The 24,645-nt window shown below is 37.6% G+C and overlaps 1 protein-coding gene across 2 annotated transcripts in view; it reads right to left on the bottom strand.

The window, feature by feature from the left end:
• The window catches only part of CD2AP (CD2 associated protein), a 56,109-nt gene that overhangs the window by 6,266 nt on the left and 25,198 nt on the right, over window positions 1-24,645 (bottom strand). For both annotated transcript variants that reach the window (XM_017745006.1, XM_017745007.1), the window contains exons 5-12: window positions 23,089-23,273; window positions 19,629-19,737; window positions 16,074-16,165; window positions 14,439-14,543; window positions 12,057-12,093; window positions 11,629-11,691; window positions 8,132-8,291; window positions 6,172-6,314 (exon numbers count right to left, since the gene is read on the bottom strand). In XM_017745006.1, coding sequence (XP_017600495.1) covers window positions 6,172-6,314; window positions 8,132-8,291; window positions 11,629-11,691; window positions 12,057-12,093; window positions 14,439-14,543; window positions 16,074-16,165; window positions 19,629-19,737; window positions 23,089-23,273 — 894 coding nt within the window. The remainder of the gene's footprint in view (window positions 1-6,171; window positions 6,315-8,131; window positions 8,292-11,628; window positions 11,692-12,056; window positions 12,094-14,438; window positions 14,544-16,073; window positions 16,166-19,628; window positions 19,738-23,088; window positions 23,274-24,645) is intronic.

Genomic DNA, 24,645 nt, shown 5'->3' on the forward strand with positions numbered 1-24,645 from the left:
AATTATCAGAATTCTTACTGTTTTGAGGATTTTCAGCATATACAACACATAAAACAACAGCATGACTGACATATCTGGGAAATTGTATTTTCCGCCTTGAAAAAAATTAAGAGTTACTTCAACTAGAATTTAAATTCAAGTCAATTTGTGTGAACAGAAGAAATGCTCTAGCAACATGGCAGCATCTGCAGAAAATATATTTATTACTTTTTCTAAGAGCTGCCATATTCAACTACTCGAGAGCATATTTTCTTGTCACTGAACTTGCATGAAAAGCATGAAAATGCAAGTTTAGTGACTAAGACAAAAATAAAAGCAACATGGTAAAGTACATACTGGTGTACACCACACACTGGTGAAAGCTAACAAGACGTTAACTGCACCTACTTCTGTGCAGGGGAGTTTTTTCATATACAGTATCTAAAGATAATACACAACTTCATAAAGTCTTTAATAAAACATTTCAAAACTATACTCTTGTACTTTATTCAATTACACAGATCTCTTTGTTCATTAATCTCTTTACGCTCACAGCTCTAGGTAAACTCTCTCTCAGATCAGCAGAAATGTTCTACGTCCTCTAGGAAGAGGCAACTTTAGGAAAAAAGTTATTAATAGGAAGAAGTGACCACAACTAGCCTCAGTAACATAAGTATTTCACCTAGTTAACGACAGGACTTAACCTTTTCTCCACAAAAATAAATATACTTACCTGGCAACAGATGTTTAGTGAGATTGAGTTGTGGTTTTTACTTCAGCATTGAAATAAGATTACAGTTACGATATATCATTTACAACCCAAATTCATCACTTATTCTATAGACTGTAACTAAAATGTCACACAGTATTTAGTAGAGGCACCACAAACAACATTCAAGGTTTTGGGTTTGATTTTTTTTCATGACCTCTGATTCTTACCCGACATTATGATTTAGCAAACAGAACCTATGATATCTCTTTTCCTACGTTCCCATTAAAGATCAGATAAGAAAAAAGCCTTGGGTACAACTGAGCCAGACCATTCATACCCCTTCAGTGTCTGGATGACTTAAAATCATCTTATTAATGCAAGTTTTACTTACACATTGTCAAAGCTAATTTATACCTGTAGGTACTAAGTTTTCCACTGAATGTTTTAATTGATTTTAATGTGTTCTCTGCATTAACATCCTTGAAAGCCTTAGAACATTCAGCTCTTTTGGACAGCCCTGATCAGATCTACTTCATCACCCACCCATTCCTTCATTGCACTATCTGTTACCAATCAGTTTTGCTGCTTTTTACTTCTATTCAAGAGAATGTCAAGACAGTCTTTTGCAATCATGCAATCACACCTGCAATTAATCTTTTGGACAGCCCTGATCAGATCTACTTCATCACCCATTCCTTCATTGCACTATCTGTTACCAATCAGTTTTGCTGCTTTTTACTTCTATTCAAGAGAATGTCAAGACAGTCTTTTGCAATCATGCAATCACACCTGCAATTAAACAAGCAGGGGAGCAAAAAAAAGAAGGAAGAAACAGAAGAGTGATGAATGGCAAGCTGCTGATGGAAAAGAGGATGAGGGAGAAATAAATGAGGAGGGATTTCTGTTCTAGTCTGTGCCAATAAAATATTTCATTTAATACACTGCAAGCAACAGTGACCAAGGGGTCATCTTCACGGTCTTTACCTCAATTATCAGTAATCCCAGCCTAAGAACCTGTCAGAGTCACAGAGTGGTTTGAGTTGGAAGGCACCTTAAAGATCACCTCATTCCAACCCCCTGGCATGGGCAGGGACACCTTCCACTAGACCAGGTTGCCAAAGGGCAAATTAGGATTTATGTTAGTTAGGTATCACTAAAAAGGTAACAAGAAAAACATTTATGCCTTTTTCCCTCATCTCAGTAATTTCTGACTTTAAATGATCCTTCTTTTGTTATTTCACAGAAACAACAAATCATTTGGCAAGAAATTTAAGTAAGAATTATAAATTTAGTTGCTATTATGATTGTAATGCCAGTCCTGTTGCCACAAACAGTAAACATCAGTCATATTAAGAATATATTAAGAAAAATGTTAAGTTTGAAGAAAAAAAAAAATCACAATATTTGACAAGGCTTGAAGACTGCTACAGCCCTGAACTGTGTATTATTTAAATATAGATGGTGGGATGATACCAAAAAGCCAAGGATTTTTTCCATATTTCTAAGAGCTTCTAAAGGAAATTGTTACACCTGAGAGAATTGCTCAACGTTAAGATTTTGCCGGCAGATTCCAGTCAGAGGAAATTCTGACTGCGCTTGAATTTTTGTTTTTACTTTTCCAATTTATTGCTTTGGTATAGGGAAGAAATTAAAACACAGGTTGGTGGGGATTGGGGTTTGGGTTTTTTGGTGGTGGTGGTAGGTTGACTGGTTTTACTGTGGGCTTAGGGAGTTTATTTGATTGTTTTTCTTTGTAAACAGCATTTTTAGTTATTTTAGAGAAAATTAAACCAATAAACCATTAAACCAATATAGATACTGATGAAACCTACTGAAAGATTCCAGTCTACATCCATTTCAATCAATAAAATGATTTATCAATTAAGATTCTTACAGACAGCCTGTGAGCAATTGTTAATGGAAGTCCCACCATAGTGCCAGAAGAGCAGTACCACACATCTAGGGATACTCCAGGTCAAAGAAGGACTTCATGGCTGAGCAAGAGCACCTTTCTTTCTAAGAAGATGAGTTAAAGTTACATAGGACGGACTATTAGAAATGTCTCTTCTGCAATCTTACCATGGATCCACCACAGATCTGTTGGGAGCTTTGACAGGTACAATTAATGAGAGGTTTTGTTAAAATTTGTGAATACTCCTAGTGCATTCATAGCAGTTTGTCTTAAAAAGCCTTCACAAAAAGAAGCAAAGATGAAGGGTGGCTGAAGAAATTATGGTTCCACCATCTCATGTGGCTGGGGTTTAAATACCCATGATAGAAGTGAAACTTATCCAATATTTTAGAAGACGAGAACTCACATTAATCTGTGGAGAAAAAGATGGCACCCCTTCTCCTATTACTCATCTTGCTGAGATTTCACCCCACAAATTTAGGGGACAGATATAAGCTATAAAGTATTTAAGTGCCCAAAAGCTTCATGATTGTGTTATTTGTGTGTGCAGAATGATAAAGCCATTCAACCTACATACATCAGATGTGCTAAAGGTGCTGAACACATTTCACTACAAACAAACACTAAGTCTGGCTTATCAATAGCTCATTTGTAAATTTTTTCTTACTTTAGTCCCCACCAATTCCTAATGGAAAAGTCTAGTTAAAGTAACTTCTTTAACAGCTGAGGAAAACAGGCATTCAAACAAACAAAAAAAGTGCATTTTTAATAGAAACCCCGAAGTTTTAGAACCAATAATTGCAACTGAAAACCATGCTCATGATGTTATAGAGGATATGTGTATGGAATAAAGCATTTGGATTTCCTTAGAGATTGTTATCTTACCAAAATGGAGAAGGGTAGGGTAATTTCCTGACACGTAAGAAGGGAAACATGGCAAACAGGATAGGAAACAAAATCTGGAAAGAAAAGTCAAGGAGAGGAATGTCTAGAAAAAGATTCTGAACAAAAAAATTATTTTACAAAGCAGGAAAAAGAAACATTTGTAGAAGAAACAGAATCGCTTTACATGTTCAGTATGCCAGTATTATAGCTTTAGTCTTTTACAGTAGTTGACTCTAATCAAACAGAGAAACATTTATGCAAATCTTCAAATAAAGCTTCAAGAGGAGTTATTTCAATGTGATCAATGTTTCTAAATCATTTTGATTATTTGTCTTTATCTGCTGGCTGGGGACCTAATTTTGGTATGGGGTGGGTTGGTTTTTTCCTTACAGAATATTTACAGCTTCTCCTTATGCTAAATTGGAAGTGGCTCAACCTACACCACACTTCATGGTCCAAGCAAGTTGCAAAAAAACAGGACCCATATTTAAAAAAATAATTGTTTTCTAAAAATTCATCTACCACAGGATCATAATCTGAAGAAGGGGGAAGGAAGCAAAAATAAAAACTCTGGTAAAGCAGTTGCCAGCCCCAGCCACCCGTTTTCCCTCATCTTTTATTAATACCTATTCTAGTTACTGTAAGACTAAACAGTCTTAAACTTATGTAAGTCCAATCATCCTTTTTCTTATAGTTTTATATAACCTTGGCTGCACAGGGTACTATGTCTTTAGCAGCAGAATATACATAGAGAAATAGAGCATGAGATTAATTACATTTTACTGGCAGGAGTTTGGATCAGTCCCTTTTCACTAGAGTGGTAGAAGTGACTTACACAGATTGTTTTAAGGAATGTCAGTTTGACAAAACAGAGGATTTTTGAAACTTTCCTTCAATAGCAGCTCCTTGACCCTGTCAGTGCTAAATCCCCACATGAACTGCCTGAGCCTCCTTTGCTTGCTGTGCACCAAACAGAACTGAACTGACCTCACCCATGAGCCTGTTGGGCACCCCTGTCCTCTGCCCCATCTAGGTATTAAAATCTTTCATTTCTCCATAAGCCTGTAAGAACTTATGTCAGCAAAACAAAATTCATAGATTTTTTTTTTCTAAATCTGTGTAAAATTATTTTTTCTATCATGGAATATTCTGAGTTGTAGTATATACCTGAATACCTGCTAGCACAGGTACTACGTGGCCACCCTAGTTATTAAAGATGTCAAGGTAACTGAATGTAGAGGAAAAAAAAAGATATTCCATTTCCATAGGGAGTTTTCCCTGAGGTTAAATGACACTATACTATAGAGTAACACATCTAGCACAACCCTAGACATAATCATAGAATTTATTACACTAGCTAGATAGCTAATAATCATAGAATGGCTTGGGCTGGAAGGGACCTTAAAGATCATCTCATTCCACTATCCCAGGTTGTTACAAGCCCCATCCAACCTGGCTTTGGACATTTCTGGGGATGGGGCAGCCACAGATTCTCTGGACAGCCTGTGCCAGGACCTCAGTACCCTCACAGTAAAGAATTTTTTTATAGTACCTAATCTGAGTAGTATAATTTTTGCAATAAAAACATACGTGAACTAACCCTTCCTCATAATAAAACATTTACACTCAAAAAGCATATTTTAATATGCTCAATGAAAAAAAAAGTCTCGACTATTCTTTTCTATTCATAAACTGCTTCTGTTCTTTTAATTCATTATTTTTATCTTCCAGATGAATTTACTAGACTTTGGACCAACTATACTACAACCCGAATATCATAATTTGCCTTAAAAAAATAAATAAACATATTTATAGTATTTTTAGATTTATTATTACTAAAATTTTTTCTGAGACGGAAAGTTGCATTTGAGATATACAAGATGAACACTGCAGATATAATTCACTACAGCTTTTTCTGAAGTTAATCATAAAATAAAAGTAATTTAGAGTTTAGAAAAATATGCCCACAGCAGCTGATCTCTGCCTGAGTGAAACACAGAAGCCTGGTATCACTTGCACTGTCAGTAAAGGGCTAATGGTATCAATACAGTAGCTCAGAGATTCTGATCATTAAATGTGGGTGCTTTAACCACTATCAAGGGTTTTACTGGATACATTTACAATTAAAGAGATGCCAGGTTTGGCTCAAGGCGCTTTAAGCAAAGCCATAAGCATCCTATTCAAATGTACAATACTCCATGCTTTTTTAAGGCCCAAATTTAAGTTATGATGAAGTCAAAATCTAGAATAGCTCTGAACTAAATCACAGGAGGCCGAAGGTAATGGCATTACCAAGAATTCTCAAGGTAGCTAGAAAAGCAAAGTTACCTGAACTGCAAGAGCAGAACAAGCTGAACCAGCCATTAAGAAAACAACTTCATAAAAACTCAAGATAAAAGTGGCAGCAAAAAAAACAAAAAAGCTTTCAAATTAGAAGAACAAACCATTATTTCCATCTCCCTTCCTGGCCACTGCCACAACCCAGAGCTCAGCAGCTACCTGCAAATACCCTGCTGACATCTGTTCATCCCCTCCTGTCTCTTACCTTTAGCTGCCTACAGCACTTCTAAAAAAATACGCAGGCATAAATGCACTCAGTGGCATTTCGAGTAAATCACTCAAAAAGCTTATTCCAACTCTGTAAAACACAGCAAAAGGCCCAAAAGAGCATTGAGTTTCTTACCTGATTCTTTAGAGCTCTTTACCACAAGTGAATCTACCTCTACTGATTTTGGTCTGAGTGGCAATGGTTCAGAGTCTAACTTTGGTTTTGCTTCTGGCTCAACTTCAGATTTCGGTCGAAGAGTAACAACTTCTCCGTTAGTTCTGTGGTAAGAAGGAAAAGACAAAACATACCTAGTCAAGAGATGAAATAATTTAAGAGGGAAACATACCAAGAATTAGAAGCAAACTGAAAAATTACAGTAGATTTTATTACTTTCTAAAGCCTTGTTTTAAAATCAAGGCTTTTGGAGATCAATTATATTGATATGAAAGCAAATTCTTCTGTTCCAGCTCTTGCAGAGTTGTCAGATGTGCACAAAACCCACGTGAAAATAATCCAGAACTTTTACTATATGACACACTATGGCATTTCAATCCAAAATACTACACTTCAGAAAACAGGTGAGCTGAATAACATTTTCATTAATACATCTTGAAATAATTCAGAAACTGACTCCTTGACATTAAAGAAATCTCCCTGTACAGGAAAAAAGGCTGACGAGAACAAGTTATTTCTTGCTGGGTATAGAAAAAGCTACCTTGTAGCTTTTGTTATACCATGCATTCCTTCCATATCTGCTCACATCATTCACAGACAAAAAACCCCCAAGAACAACAACGAAAAAGATCTAAAGTAGTAAAACCCCCATCACAATAAATAAAAAAGGCAACATTTTCCTTTACAATACTTGCCATCACAAACCCATGCTGACCAGGCCTGACCATCGTGCCATATATAAACTGTGTCCCTTTCATTAATTCACCTCCTAAAGCCTGTATTTGTAAGTTTTATTGCAGTAGAAAAAGAAACAGCAGCCTGACCTTCCTAAAACAATATTAAAAACTTTCAGACGTTTCAATATCTCTAAGATTTAAAGGTGTCAACTATTAAAGGCCCACAGCTTATTACAGACCTCTATTTAACTGCATATGTGCATCCCTTTAGAGCAATAATCATTTTCTAAGCTGGAAGAGAGTATGACTTGTGGTTTTAAAAAATAATCTTTACTTGGGAAAGTCTCCAAAATACCAAGTGAATATAACACAATTCTATACTGCAAAGGTATTCAAGGTGCAAGTCTTTGATGTGGCAGCTGTCTGCTCTATTTGCACAAGGCCAAGTGTATCACAACCTCCCTCTCCCACGGTTCTTTCAAGCCAACTGAACATCCCAAAGGGACAGTTACCTGTCAGCAGTTTGTTTACACTTCTGGGTAAGGGTCTAGCAACTACTTTGATGGAGACAGAAAGGAAAATTCTGTGTGTGGGAGATTGTATGGATGCAAAATTAGTCTTAGTGAAAGTTTCAAACTCATAAGGAAAAAAAAATTAAGTGTATCTAGAAGAAGTATTTGTCCCTATTTATCCAGGAACTCAACTGAGAAGGTTCAAGAGTAGAGAATCTGAATGTGGTTCTGTAGTAAGTGCTTCCTTCTCCAGAAGCAGACATGAGCCACAGTGGTTCCCTTTAGCACAGCTTCTACCTGTGCTCAGTTCTTCCCTTCCATCCATCTTACCCTATCCAAAGTGTTCAAGCCTTGAACACTCAGGCAGCTCAAATTTTCAGTGTTTTTTCAACACAACAATAATCCTCAAGGGCCAGCCCCACATTCTTTTACTCCACCCTGCTACTGTAGCTACAGCAGCCCCCAGATGAGCAACAAGATCTGCCCCATGGTCAGTTATGCTCTAATACTGACTCTGAGGTGGATTCAATGTCTCAAAGGATTTGCAAAGTCTAAGTTCACACTGAAACACAGACTTGGAGAACTAAGATACTGATAGGTGTAAGGCAAAACTTATCCTTGCATCCTTTTCACCCTTAGAACACACATTTCTTCCCACCTCATCCCTGAAGAAAGATCAAACAACAAATCAAATCAAGTCCACTTGGTGTCTGCAGTTTAAGTCATACTGACTTGGATGGAGATGATGGCAAACCAGGTTTGTCCGGACGTTTTGGGTGCAGGAGCCCTGCTCTCAGTAAGCTGTTGGTCTTGCTTGGGGGAATAGGCTTCTTGGGTGGTACTTGAGGAGCTTGTGGCTTCAAAGGCTTCTGATCCAAAGTTCCTTTTTCATCTGACAAAGTAAGTCACATTTTAAAAACCCCACGTTGTCTACAATTCTTACACTGCTAATCAATTAGAAAGCAACTGCTGTCAGAAATACCTTTTTTGAAGATCAAAATGAAAACCAGATTTAAGTGTTTTAAATTATACCTTATCAAAACACACAAACTACTTACCTGAGCTCAAAAAGCTTTATCTTAGAGTAAGATAAATCTTTCTACTGACAGGAAACAGTAGTAATAAATTATGGATTTACATTATTGCACTGCAAATGACAGCTAAGAACCAAAAATCTTTTTACGGCTTTGTCTTTTCTATGAATTCATTTGATTTCCCTTCAAGGAGGCAGGGTTTTTTATTTTGTTTTAACTAGACTTCTTACACAAGCAGCATAATTTATCTATGGAAAAAGGGGGGGGAGATAAATGAGTTTTTACCTGAATAGCTGAATTTATTTTATCTAAGTCTACCTTCCTACAAATAGGTAGAAATTAGGTATGGACAATAAAAAGTTGTATTTATTTGTTCAATGACTGCATGACCTAACTGAATCCTGTCCAGAGGAGCTGACGTACAACATATGGGATACTGAAAAATTCCAGCTGCTTCGCAAGCAGTAGCTGAATAGGTTTCAACCCATGTGTCCTAACTCCACCCTGTGGGAGAGCCAGAGCAAACCTTCTACTTTCCCTGTAAACCTTGCCACAGTTCAGTAGACACAAAGTATTGAGAATTTTAAAAAATAATTGTTAGGTTACAGCAAGGGGTTACAGTTCTTTACAGTTACTGCACTTACAGGGCAGTAAATCAGTAAACTGGGATGGAGAGAGTGACCTTCAGCGTTGATTCTCCCCATCCTCCCCTCCTGTGATTTGCTTTTAACTAAGTATTGATCTGGTGTAAAATGTTTACATATGCTATGGATTTGGGAGCAGGGTTGGGTATGTGCTTCAGCTCCATGCCTGCAGAGTGCCTGAACTGCCAGGTGTAGGACTGATTTCCTTTGGCCAAGTCCTGCAGCCACTGAGCAACAGCCCTTCAATCCTAAAAAGGGGAAGAGACCAGTTTTCTTCCCTAGGAATACTGGGAAGTAAACAGATTCTAGAGATACTTCTGTCAAAAGCACTGTCCAGGGGCATAACTGTCTTCCTGCTTTGGGACACTTGAATATCAGGAGGAGATACGAGCAAAAAACTTAAACTGGTTGGCACCTCCTTGCAGTCTCTCTTAGCATGGAGTTAAAAAAGCAGGATGCTGAAGCAGTGGAGGGATTTGCCACATGGTGGGGCTGCCTGCCCTGCAGAGAGCAGCCCATCAGCAGCGCCAGCCACTCCTGCCTCCCCACCCAATACACATCATTTCCAGTTTTAAACACCCAACACCAGCCAGGACTAACTGCAGATCAATTAGCTTTATTGAAGCTATGCTGAGCACAAGTTGGGAATTACCCCTTTTGCTTTTAAAAATAAGTGAGTTCATAAACAGGGCAGAAAAAAATTGCTGTCATCGAATCCTGTTCCTGAACTCTCATCTGTCAGTTCTCTTTTCCAATACTCCCACTCAAAATGTGAATATAAAAAATGTCTACAGCAAAGTGGAAAAAGTTAATACCAAAGGCCAAGGTTCACCATGAGCACAGAAACTGGGAATTTCTGCTGGACCAAATGACATGTCTTTTTTGGATTTTGCTCCTCGAAGGAAAAGAGTGTTAAAAGAGCCATTTAGTAATGGAAATAAAGATACAAATGTCTGAAGACATTTACACTGGACAAAAATTTCTACATGGCACCACTAAGTGTCCTTCACTATAAATACAGGAATACTTACAGAAACACTGCTTTTAATTTTTGATCAATTTTTGATTGCAATTGAAGGCAGACTGATTAGTTTCCCAGTAGGCATAAAAAAATGACATGATTTGATAGCTTCTCAGAGCTGCTCAATTAATATTTTTTTTCTGAGAACTAATTACATAACAATTTCATACTTAATGAGTTTAATTACTCTATTAACATGGCTATTTTTCCACAAGTACAACTGTACTGATAAATGGCCATATCTTCTGTAAAACACTAGCGCTATCTAAAAAAGTAATTTTTATGACCTGATCTGCAACTGAATACAGGAAAAATTTTTCCACCATCATTTCCTTTAGCTCAGTAAAGGAGGGTTCTCTACCTTATATAATTTTATAGAAGATTTCACATTCCTATGTTTTTTCGATGGTGTCACTCTATTTTTTCCTATATTCCTCCATGAATAGTTGAGTTCAACTATGCAAAGATTAACATTATAGTCCAAACAGAAGTAGTTTAAAATTAAACTTGCCTCAGTTTAGAAGAATTTAAAAAGAGCCAGGTGATCAACATTTCTGGAATCATAGAGTTGTTCTTAATTTACACCTAAAGATACTGCTCCAACAGATAAAAATTACTTGTTTGCTCACATACAGAACAAACAGAAGTGACTTTAACAAGCATTTTTCATATTCAACAGCTGAGAAGGTGCCTTATTTAAGATGGGGTAATAAAAACTGCACAAGGAAGCCAAGAAACCTATCAGCAGTCTCACTTGTAGAAATGCTGGTCAGCCACAGCTCACCATTCACAGGACAGAGTGGTTCTGTAATTTGGTTAAGCTGCAGTAACATCAGGATTTCTTCTCAAAGCCCAACCAACACTTTTGTTTAAGCTTCTTACTTTTAAACACAACCAAACATTTTCACTTGGCAAGTTTTTCTAAAAGGGTTCGAAGAAGCCTTTTGGAAATCTGTTTGCATGACAACAGTAGCTTTGCCTCTGGAAAAAGGTGTCCTTTTAATTTTAAGAATAAAGCAGTAAATGCTTCCAAATTCAGTGGAACTTGAACATGCAATATAGCAAGAATTAACAGGACAAGAAATCTCTATCTCTGAGCATTGTAACTGTAACGTCTGTCTAATGAGTGTTGTACCTGCACCTGTTCTGCGCAGCTCTTTCAAAATATTTTTGATCAGGCTGATTTTTGCAAAATATTGAGAAGAAGCAGTTAACCTCTCCCTTTCTAATAACTTACTACTGCTGCTCAAAACTGCAGCAGCCACTGTCACAGAACTCCCTTTCATGAATTTAGTAGTAATTATGTTATTGTGCAGTGCAATAACCAATTTTCAGAATGTAATGCAGTAACAAGAAATAAACATTTCTATAGAGAGTGCAGTACTTCTTCTAACCACTCCAAAGACATTTCTGTAACATCACAGACATTACAACTTCAGTATATGGTATCAAGAGACTTTGTATGATGGCTCTTGAACAGAGAGCCAGTTGCCAGGGTAGGCAAGCCACCATGAAGAAAATTGTCCTCACCTTTTTCTTCAGGCCTCAAAGCAAGAAATTTCTTCTCTCCAGTTGGCAATTCAGGTCTTGCAGCTGAATGCAAAAGCAAATCATAGACATTTCTCAAAGAGCTTTAATTATCTTGGTCACTAACTAAAAATAAGACTCACACCAAGTTGTGTCTTCTCTTTTGCAAGGAGTGTAATACCAGTTATAAACACTCATTCGAGCCCAGAAAATGGTAAGCCATTGTTAAAATGCTTCCAAAGTAGGCTCCATCCTGATTTTGAAAAATATACAGCAGCAGCAAAATATATAAAGTATGAAAAGTAACCTCAAAGTGTGACTATGGGTGCCATTACTAGGTAATAAAAAGCTACTTCTAAATTTTCTTTTGAAGTCATGCACTGCTTCTGAAATTTAGTATTTTCTCAGACCACCACACATGTACTACATACCTGGACTTTTAACAGGAGGTGGAGGTTTCTTTGGCTTCTGCAAAATGAAGGGGAAAAAAACTGAAGTCAAACAAGCAAGCAAACAGATATTCTCTGTATCCAAGACAGCCTCATTTGTGTTTTGTTTTGCATACTGTAGCATGGAGCTTGTTTACTTGCCGATTTCAAAGTATTTCACAAAGGAGGAAATCAATTCACAGACAGGAAACACAAAGACCTGGAACAATTCCTCTGATATCTCCCAGACAACCAGTTACAAAAATTTAGGAACAAAATTCAGGTCTGTTCAAATGAAATCACTGCTCCAGAAATGTTCATAAACAGAGGCAAAAATAACTAAAACCCATGAATTTAATCTTTTTTAGTCCAAAGAATTGCACTGATCACACTCATTTTAATTTCAATATATATATCTCAACCTTAGTTAGTACCATGCCAGTTTAGAAGAGTAACCAGATAATTTTTTGAACCAAAAATGTCCACTTTCACTAAAAACAGATTTCTAAATTAAGTATCAGAGGCATGGCTTCAATTAATTGACTTCTAAATTACAAGTGTAAGAAAAACTGAATAGATACTGACAGCATTTGTCTCAAAGACTCCAGTTACAAGAAAAACATTGATTTGAGCTTCCTTATCACTATAATTAAGTGGGAAAGATGGAAAAACTATGCCAGCCATTAAAATTTACAAAGTTTCACAGTGCAACAGTTCATACATTAAAATGACTATTTTGAAACAGCCACTCATCACTTTCACTTTTTTTAAACTGATGCAATTGAGGTTGAATCCCTCTCCTGCTGCAAAAAACTGGCACTTCTCAGGAGAGATCTCAACCACTCATCCTCAGAATGGGATTCCTGAAACTGCTTTAGAAGAGAGGCCTTTCTGGTTGTACTAAGGACAAGATTCCCTGATAAAATGATACAAAAGCCTACAAAACCACTTGTTCTTCATACAGGCACTGCTGAAACCGTACAGGCTCAGTCTAACACACCCCCTCCAAAAGCACCTCACAGTGGGTATTTTTAAAACAGTTGCTATGGGTGGATTTCACTTTGTGCCCCTACAGCTAGCGAGTGAGTAAGCTCTTTTTAATGCAGCAAGATTTTATTCTAACATGTGAAATGTAATTAAACAAGGAGAACCCATATTCAATTTCTTTCTCTGGTTTCGGAGGACACAAAAGCGACTGAACTTAAGTAACAAGACTCTATCTTCTTTCTTTCCCGAAAAAGTAACTACATTATCCAGCTGTGCAGCATTGCTGCCTATACCAAAACCAGTTAAACAGAGTTCAGCATCAACTTGCCATTATACAGTTCTGGTCTGTGTTTTTATGAAGTCAGTATCAAATAGCTGATTATGATCACCAGCCATCCAATGCCTTGAACCTCAAAGCTGGTCAGTGCAAGGTGAATCCCTGTGCTGAGACACTGCACACAAAGCAGAATAAAGGATCAAAGCAAGGAAATGCTGTTTAGGGTAAAAGAATGGCTTTTCCCCCCTCTCTCTAGGGAGCAACTCTGTATTGTGAAACAGCAACCCTACCTACCCTCTCTTCTTGTATGTTATGGCATTTATGCCACTCTTGCACAGCTGAGAATCCATCTGAAAAGAAAATTCTGACTGGGGTAGGTAGGCTTCTGTTTATGTGAGGCAACTCAGATAAATGGTAAATTAAGAACTCCCGATCTGGAGCTGAATCCATTCCACCTGGGGTTGACATACATTTGTGAACTAACACAACCATCCCTCTTTGCTACACAAACGTGACAGAACCAAAACATCATACTAATCTCAACAAAAAAAAATGAAAGTGAGGACCAAAATTACAAGATCAATGTACCACATGAAAACGTGAATTTCTACAAGTTAGTGCATGAGATGGTGAAAAAATATTTCTAAATCCCCCACAAAAATACATCCTTCATATACTGCAGTCTACTGCAAGTTTTGACATGGAAAAATCCCAGCCAGACCCAGAGGGGTCATTCAGCATTTTGTAATTATAGTTACTTAAGGACTTGAGATGGAAAAAACCAACAGCTTACCTCCTTTCTAAACAGTAAGGGTTTAATTCAGTAATCAGTAACACATAACACCATGCTATCAGAACTACACCCTTTTCTAAATGACCTGATCACTCTCATTAATTAGAGCTCATCTCAAAAAACATGCCTCACTTTAGTATTTATGGATAAGTTTAAACACAAAGATTAACCTTTACATCTTTCTTCTTTGATACAGCTAAGTCAAGATAAAGTTAAAACTGCCACATTTTTAACATATCTAGCAGCATAATGTGCCATGAACTCTTCTATTCTTTGCATTTGCAGCAATAGATTTTTGTGATACTAAACAATACACGTAAGAACTTACAGGGAAGTCTTTATCAGACTCTTGTATTTGAACAGCAAAGTTATCTGGGAAGACTCCTTCTTTACCATTGAGCTCTCCTCTCCACCAGCCTGGCTCTCCAGTGTCCTAAAATAAACAACAGGTCATTTCAACCAACGTTTACTTCTTCCCCAGAACAGATACAGTTACACAACAACTTTTTCCCTTTTACACACAACATAAAGTAATTGTTTGTCTGAAACTGGCCAATGTAGCAAGGGGAAACAGCTACAGATCAGATCAGGTTCGGTCAGCTTTCGTTTGTTTTCTAAAATGCAGGACAAAACTATATTACGTCAAATAAGATAAGGATAGAAGGATAAGATCTGCAAAGGGAAGAAAAGTACATAAACACAACATTTGATCTTCTCAGCTTCCTTGACGAGCAAGTTACTCAGTAAATACTTCAAATGTTATTGGCATGACACCCAATTCTACTAAATAAAAGTGATTCTGATGTGATGAATCAGGTGCACTGGTCTGAAAAGGGTGAAGAAGCAAAAGAATATACCCCACTGAGGGAGAAAATAACCATATTAAGACAAAAGAAAATAGAATAATGGACAATTAATTCAGTGGCACAGAAATCCATTACATGATGTTACTGGATCAAGGCCTTTGTCCATAACAGAAAGTATGATGTCATCAGAGTATTTTAGCAGCATAAATAACAGCTTTTCTCTGTGCCTCAGAGCCAAAAAAATCACAGAATCCTACAATGTTTGCGTTGGAAGGGACCTGAAACAACACCCATTTCAAACCTCCTGCCATGGGCAGGGATGCCACTCACTCTGGACAACTCTTCTTTGCTCCACTTTGGACCAGTGTATGTTTGGGGTAAATTGGTTTAAAAAGACAGAGAGGCAAGAGATTGAGTGAAGATGGGGCAAGGGCTGCTGTGTTTACAAAAGGGCCTTCCATAACTACTCTTTTCCACTGTAATTATGATCAGTGATGCTCATAATATCAATTACTTAATTCCATAAAATTAAAATCTTACTAAAGAAAAATGTGTTTTCTTCTGCAACTGAAAGTTGAAGACGAAACTTCCCACTTTTTTTAGGAAAGCCATTATTCCTTAATATAGCTCCATATAAACTTACAAAAGAATGCAGAGTAGTGCAGAGAAATTAAGTATGAGTAGGGTAATTTCCTGTTTAGAACCATCTCTGCAACAAGATGATCTATCAAAAAGGTGTTTTCAGAATTCAATACAAATGAGAACATTCAATTAAATAATCAGGTTTCTCTAAACAGCCAGAAAGTATCATTAATTTCTGCATGGTTATTCTGAATCACTAGGGAAAACCAACAAGTTTTGAAGGTAAAAGGGCTCTTTGCAAAGCTTTTCCAATTTCCTCACTGAAAAGGCAGTTGGCACTGAGTGTACACTGGCCTTTGAAGACTCCAAGATAATCTCCCACTCTGTAATGATCTTTAAAGTCATCTGCATCTCTATCAAGTGCAGAAGCAAAGAACTGACTCTCACACAAGACAAATCAGTCTACAGGAATATCTACTCCAACAGACCCTCCTGGTTTCCAATTCACACATGAGCTTCCTGTACAAAACTCACCAAAGCCATACAAATGGTCAGAGCAGACCAAACTTTCTTACCTTACTGATTAGTTGAATAATCTCTCCTTCTTTAAAGCTGAGTTCATCATTTGAGCCTTCATAGGAAAATACTGTCCTGCAATATTCCTTGGCTGGAACAGAGGAGCACAATTAATCTGGATACTATGGGTAGTAACATTCATAATAACAGCTCCCTTATGCTGTCTGAGAGCTAAGAAATTCACACTATAACCACACTTTCCTTCTAGACCAGCCACCTGAGACTGCTTTATGAATGTTCAAATCACAAGAAAAATAAGATTATATATTTACAGAGCAAAGGAAATAAATCTTCTGAGAAGTCAGAAGTATAAGCCCCAAAACATTTTTTTTCCACAACAGCAACTTAATTCAAGCCCTCTGATTTCAGAGGGAGAAAAGAGGAGTGAAAAGTGTAACAGTTAAAATTGTAACAGCCCATCTAACCCTCCCCATAGCATTTATATATTCAATTTCGAGCTACTTTAGACAAAAATGGTTTCAAGCTTATTGGAGCTTATATGTATTTTCTCAAAATTGATCTAAATTTCAAATTTGCAATCCTAATTAAATACAGGCAGTTCTTTTCCAGTAACATCCTTTATTAATATGTACAGTGACAAATTTCAAGCAGCAGACTTCAGAAATCATGCAGTGAAACCAAGTAACTGAAGCAAAGGCATTCCTTGGCTAAGCACCTGAAATCAGAGCTCATCTGATCAACTCAGTCACAGCCTCTTCTGCAAAAGCAGAAAGAATAATTCTTTTCTTTCCATTTGGTTACAGTTCAAAACTAATCCACTTAAAATTGTGGTAACAATTCAGGTGAAAAAGCAAGAGGATTTGTTTTCCTTTCCCACACTAGCACAAAAACAAGAAATGCCAATACACAAAACCACAGATTTTTTAACCCCAGTACATTTAAAATAATTTAGCAGATAAAAAGGTTGGATTTCTGTATCTGACACACTAAGAAAGAGGAAGAAAACAAAAAGGACTCTTTAGGTGCTGCCATAACCTATCAGGTGTTTGGCACTGACACCACAATAAGCAGCTGCATCACCCCCCAGTTAGAGCAGCACAACACCAAGTCTCAGAATCACAGAATCATCTGCAATTCTTAATGACAGCCTTTGCTGGGTGGTAAGAGAATAAATGAGTGAGCTGCAGTCAAACCTTTTTGCTGTCTTCTATTTTGTTAAAACAAGATACCCATCTTTAGTTTAAAAATGCACAAATTGTATTCTCAAATAAAAATCAGTGACAGCCACTATGTTAAAATGCCAAAGTATGCCAAGCTTAAGAGATAGACATATAGAGATGTATGTACATACAAATATATCACGTGAGTAATCTTAGGTACAAGAATTTGTATTATTTTGATGTCTTATCTAATAATCAAAAATATGTTCAGCCATAGCCTGACTATATTGTGGTTCATGAAAAATTACAAAACCATAAGAACCACATCAAAGAGATGAATGTTTAAGTTGAGGTGTAAAGCCCAAAATTCAGATTGACTCTAAAAAAAATTCTACAGGTACAGTAGAATAGCTATCAAATTTGAGGATTTTATCAGTAGTAATGACTGAGTGTAACACATTTCACTACATCCTGATTCTGTAAAAACAGATGCATTTCCTTATGCCTGGGGAGCTGGGCAGTATAATCCTTTATATCTCCTCTCCTCCTCCAAGCACTTCCCCCCTCCTCACATAGACCAAATCCCACACAGACAAAAAGCAGTGCCAGAAAGGGGACATTTCACTCTGCTCCAGCTGCCAGGAATGCTGGACGAGGCAAGAAACTCTGCACCCTGCCCAGCATCAGCACCACCAGGAAACCTGGCCATAGATAAGACGAGTTTGTACAATTTGCCCCTTTAGCTTCTTATTTTGTGAGCCTGGTATCCTGCCAGTAGTCAAGTTTAGGAAAGGCCCCAGTTTAACTTTACAGCATCTAGATTTCAGTAAATATTTTTAACAGAACTTAGTTTAAAATAAGTATTTTCCAAAGTCTCAAGACTAACAATAGAGTAGAAGGAATCATAGATATTGTATCCTAACATAACTGGGGAAAAGAGGGGTCAAATTGTGATTACTTTACTTTTTAAAGAAAATATTTTTACATGCACCAGAAGCCAAAACAAGCTTCCAAAACCAGAAGAGCCTCACTGCAAAATAAGCCACCCTAGTCTAAACATCTCAGAGATCTGTGTAACCGATGAACACAGTTTATTTTAAAGCTGGTCTCTCAAAACTGAGAGGGAGATATATAAATTATTATTATATAAAATACACTATGGTCTGTATTTAAACAAAAACACTAAGGAATAAAAACAAGCTTTCTTCCTAAGGTTATAAGATGTTCTCATCTGGTATCTATAGGAATTACCTACTGATGTTCTCCTACAGCTTCTATTACTGTCATATTTAAGCTCCTCTCTCATGTATTTGTTTCTCTGGGAAACAGACACAGCACTGAGTCCTGTAGTCTCTGGCTACAGGATTAGTCCAACTTCCACACTTTTAGAATGAGATGCACCTGAAACCATGAAAAGAGCTAAATACTGAATGTTCTGGATGTCCAGCATTGAATGTTCCTATTTTCTTTAGGCAGAGTTGGGTAATTTTTATGCAAAGTTTTAGACAAGTCAAATTCCATAATGCGCAGGGCTGCACATTCTGGTGGTTCTTAGAGCAATAGCACTGGAACGGTTAAGAAGCAAGATGTTGCAGTTTTCTTATTTCTGCAAATTATGCATTCCACAGAAAACAACACAGCAAAATAAGGTATTTCCACATAAAACAAAAATAACACTTAAAATTACAATACAGAAGTTGAGAAATGTCTGCTCTGGAACAGGGGAAATGAGCTGTCTACACATCACATAATCAAAGTTAATTTTTTACATGGGGTTGGCACTCCCACAAGATGTTTTGGGTTGGCTTAAAAATATCTCTCTAGATAAAACGGTGCAATTTGGCAGCTAAATGAAGTCATAAATTCTTAAGAGATACTAAAAAAGAAAAATTAAAAAATGGTATAAATAAAACCACAGGGAAACTGGATTATTGAGGGAACAGACCTCAACACAACATAAACACCAACTTTCTGATGCACACTGCCACCTCCACAGAAAATCCTGAGCCTACAAAGGAACTTGTGCTGAGAGACTGTTCCATGGAAATAGGTCTCCAGCATCCCACCAGAATAAAACCAGGCAGAAAGCAAATCCCTCTCAACACGTCAATAGAAAATTAATGCAAAGGACTGTTGCAATGAAAGTTCATACCCCAGCCTTATTTTATTCTGGGAGACAACCCTACAAATGTTTTTGATTCTTTTTTAGCTGTGCTAAACCATGACATACAGAAATGTAAGCAAAAATTTCTTTAGACCTTTTTGCACTTGCATAAACTCCTCAAAGGTACTTCAAAGATGTAACATAGTATCTTACACAAAACTCCAGTACACCGCAGACATTTTATATTTTAACATTAAAAAAAAATGATAATCAAATTGTTCTTAAGAAAGGACTACCATGTAACAGATTTAAATGTCCATCAGCCTTACCTTTTGGTTTACCTTCAGCTTCTGATTTTATTACCTCAGGTGTATTTTCAGTTTTTGTTGTACTGGGAAAATGAATTAACTTTGTTCCAGAGGGATGGTTAGGTAATGGCTGTATGAAGGGAAAAGAACTTTGTTAACAAAAATTCTTGAGAGTTTTGTTTTTGATTAGGCTACAGGACACACTCAATTTTTCATTAGCTCAGATGATGCAAATTACCATCTCCAAGAGATTCAATGAGCTTTTCCCATTAAGCACTTAGCTTACTGTATTTACTTCATTACAGACACTGCAATTAGAATTTGTCTACTGATTAAAGACAGAGCACAGCTTTCAAACTGGAAGCTAATCTCAGGATATGGCCAAACATACTTTAGCAATTGTATTTCAGCAGTTCCAGGTGTTACTCTCCCATTAGCCTGAATATTGCCTCTTCTAGAACACAAGACAAGCAGTTATTTAACAGCTCTGCTCAGAGTAACTTGCTGACCATGCTTACTTTGCACTGGAATAAGGCAGGAATATTCAGCAGCCATACACCACCTCAGACAAGCAGTTTTTAACTATTCAGACAAACGAAAGAGAACATTAAAACCTATACCACCTCCCTTAAATTCTCAGCAATTTGTACAGAACAGCTTAAGTGTCACCAGAGATTTCTCCTGAATGAAAAAACACAGAGGCATTGCCACAAGTTTCAGAGTTAACATCTAACCAAAATAAATGATACAACATTTTATTTTTCCCCTCAGAAACTTGCTGAGCTGCCAGGCAAATTCCAACAGCTTCAGTTGTATCCACTTCTTCACACCCAAAGAGCTACAAACACAGAATATGATCTTACAGTCAGTACTTACCTGAGCAGCCCTAACAGCATTACTGATGTGAAAAATCCCACTGCCTTTAGCTACTCTGCTCATTTTCATCTACAGTTCAACCATGCAAATCTTCTACTGTCAGAGAAACTGGATTTACTCTCCTTAGAACCAGACAATGCCTGTAGGCTGGTGCCTGGTACCTCTGACATACCATAGAGGAAGCCACGGTCACTTGGGATGTTCCTGCAGTACCTATGCAATTTAACTCTCTCCAGAATGGTATATGAAGGAAGCACTAAAATAACCCACCTCTGAGATTAAACACCTCCAACATGGAAATAGTTCTCTGCATTTCCCCCTTCCAACATAAGATGCAATTAGGAGTAAGAGAGGAAGTTTAGGCAGACAGGGTATAAATAGCCTGAGCCAAGGTGGGATGCTGGGAGAGCTGTAACAATCCCCTGCAGCAGCAGATACACTCTGGAGCACTTCAGATACATCAGTGCTCAGCCTTCCTGTGCTGAACAGTCTCTGAATTCTCCAAGGGCAAAGAGCCCTCTCTCCTCTACACAGCTGATTTTTTTTTTCCTTACTGTCTTAAGAGACCGACAGTGCTCTCCCAGCATTTCTTCAGATAACCCCAAAGCAAGCACAGATCCAAAGAAGCCATCCATTTTCACAAGACTTTCATGAGAATTATCACCCTTGGGCTCTCCAACGTGTACATGGAATATTAAGTGCTAAACTAAATTGTTTATTTCTTTGACATTAAGCTATGCAAAACTGTTTTCTCACTTCATTTCCTCTCTTGCCGAGAAATGGTCCACAAGACCTTTCCATACAGGCCAACCAAAACCAGCATATTTTATTGCTTATACACAGTCAAATAGAACAATTCAAAAGGTCTGAGCCGACTTCATATTAATTGAACAGAGCTTGGACAGGCTCTTTATACTCTCAAGTAACAAGGTACAAAGTAGGGAAACACCCTTTTGAATTGTCAATCTCATGACAAGAAAGCAAACTCAAAGCTAGGTCCTGAAAAGCTACTCCAACAGCATTGACATGTAGTGATCCCACAGACTGCCACATCAGAGGACAAAGCCAGGAGAGAAATGAGGAGAATCCATGTGCCATCACATGGAAAGGTTTGAGTTGGAAGGGACCTTCAATGACCATCCAAGTCCCAACTCCCTGCCATAAGCATGGACACCTCCCACTGAACCAGGCTGCTCAAAGCCTCATCCAGTCTGGCCTTGAACAATTCCAATGGTGAGGCAACCATAACTTGTCTGGGCAACCTGTTCCAGCACCCTATCTCCCTCACCACAAAGAATATCTTCCTTATCTCCCATCTTTTCTCCCTAAGTCTCCCCTCTTTCAGTTTAAGCCATTGCCCCTTGTCCTGTCACTACAAACCTCAGTAAGGAGTCTCTCTCCATCTATGCATCTATATCCATCTTTACATTGAAAGGATGCAGTAAGGTCTGCCATGGACCTTCTTTTCAAAACACCACCTTCTTGAGGAGGCAACATTTCCTGAGCTTTAAAAGGAAGGCAACACACTTGAAACTTTTCTTTTCCAAATCATCTGATGCTCTGACCAGATCAGAAACAAACATTACACACACCATGCCATTGCTCTGAGCATTGCTTTTGATGGAAAACACATTCAAGGAAGCCTCAGCCTCTTCCTCCTCCCAGGGACTCACCTCACCTTTTGCCCTACACCACTAGAATTATTACAATGGCAGAGGAAAACAAACCACTCAGCAAAAGAGCATTAATGACCATAACCCATGAAAAAAAATTGAAAAGGACAAAGACTTTAAAGCTTTCTTGAACTGATCACCTGAGTCAAAACTGAAACTCTGGACTATCTCAGCTGCCTTTAACTTATCTAAAGCTGAAAATCCACATATAAGCTCTTGAAATAGTAAGTTCAAAATAAAGGACTGAGCATCACTGCTGTGCTTCCAAGGGGTAAGTTTGCTCTCAAGTTCAGATCAAAATAAAATTCAAACAACAAAGAATAAAAGCGCTCTTTTTCCCCACTCACTCATAAAATTTGGGGGAAAGAAAATCAATAGTGATGCAAAATCCTAGAACTGCATTTTTCAGGCTTACACAAACAGTAATTTATGAAACCAGAAACTTGGCAGCACTCACTGAAGGTAATGGCAGTTGACACCCAAAAACAATCTCAACATCTGCCAAAACTTGGGAAAAAAACCCTAAATAAGCCAAAACACAAAGAAATGCCAAAATAGTCCTTGTTTTAAAAGGTAAGTTTAACTTGCATAGGCAGACTTAAACAATCTTCTCCCAGACTATATATAAAGTCTGTTACAAGAGACCTCACACAGCAGATGTGTTCAAGATGTCATTTTGTCTTTCACCACATGGCTCTGAAATGACAATTTTTGTATCAGCTTGGTTTTCAGTCCCTAATGTTTTAAATACCAAGAACATTTGAATGGACTTTTTGGAATCAATGTTAAATACAATTTATTGTGAAACAAATTTGAGGGGATTTGTTTTGTTTTATAGGCAAGAGCCCTGTGAGAGGATAATGGTCAGATTCCACATCTCCTAAATTATTTTTATAGGAAACCTCAAAAGAACAATATGTACCACTACAAACCTTATCTTGCTTTTTATCTTCTGATTCACTACTGGATAATCTTGTTTTAAGTTTCACTGAGCCTTCCTTAAAGATATCTCCAAACCCAACACCTCGGATTTTCTTTGGCTGTGCTGGTCCCAATGCAGGTTCACTCCCATTTCCTGGAGAGGTCACAGGTGAGGTAGGACTATTGAAAACAGGCTCTGAAAATAAAATAAGAAAGGGAAAGCTATTTTAAAAGCTGAAATTATTTATTTGCTTTTCTGGGAAAAAAAGTGGAAGCAGCACAGCTTTGTGCACTGCTCTGCTAAAGGGGTTTTCTAGGAACATCACTGTAGCTGCAATACCTCAGATTTGTTCTCATTTTATATTTAATATAAGACCAACTTATATTACACCATTTTGCCCTGATTACTCTGGACACTAAGTCAACAGATCACTAATATTCTTGCTATTTCAATTAGCACTCAGGCTCCACAGCCTGTTAATGTCAATGTTTTCCATTCGTTTTATGAAACGCTGCTTGCGCACTCTCTGAAAATGGCATTTTAGTCCAACATCTAAAAGCCTCTCATTTGAACAGCTACAGCCACAGAAAGAAAATCAATGAAGGCCCATAATGAATCCAAACATATTTCAATTGCCACAGGAAAACACTGTGTGTTGCAGTGGCAGAGTGATGCCTCTTAAGGCACCGAAGTGACATTTTCCCATTGCTCAAAACTCTCCAAGCATTCCAACTAGATATAGTTGCTGGAGATTAATCATTGCTGGATAATTCAACTATTTACAATTCTTTTAATCTTTCAGTTTTATGGGACAGCATTTATCCACCCCCCAGAAATGTATTTCAGAAAATAACTTAATTTTGGTGTTAAGAGCTTTGAAACGCTTCTTTTTTAGTTTTTAAATTATGGTTAAATCTGTTAAAGCCCACAAATTAGTATACATAGGCAAGCAATTTTTGCATGCAGAAATCCAGGAGACAGTAATGTGAAAACAGACAGCTTTTATGAACCAAAGTCAAAATGGCCTCCACATCTTTTAGCCTTTGAGTCCAGTTCTTTTCAGCCTATACAGGCTTGTGAACCTCAAAGATTAAAGCCTCTTCCTTCTATCATAAATTTAAGATATTTTGATGATACTGTGAAGCTGCATTGCTCTAGACTTCAGTTTCTCGCCTTTTGTCTACCCAGCTGCTCTTTATTTAGTTATATCCCCCTCAGATATCTCATGGGACATATAAACATCCCACTGGTGGCCAAAGTCCAGGTCGCACGCTTGAAAGACCACAGCTGAGTGAAAGGGGAAGTTACTGTTTCCCAGGAGTGAGGAGGGAACCAAAAGATACTCCAGATTGTGACTGTGAAGGTACTGAGCATTAAATATAACCCCTGGGGGATGAGGGGCTGAAAACACCAACTTGTTAGGTACTGACAGAAAATACAATTACTTCAAATTACTGCTCAGTCTCACTGATCTCAGTATTCAGGAATTAAGACCAACACATACCCATCTGTAAATCCACTGCACCAGGCCCTATTAAACTCAGGGAACCTGACCTCCAAGGAGACA

This window comes from Corvus brachyrhynchos, unplaced genomic scaffold (genome assembly GCF_000691975.1).
Source record: "Corvus brachyrhynchos isolate BGI_N302 unplaced genomic scaffold, ASM69197v1 scaffold116, whole genome shotgun sequence".
Taxonomy (NCBI): Eukaryota; Metazoa; Chordata; class Aves; order Passeriformes; family Corvidae; genus Corvus; species Corvus brachyrhynchos.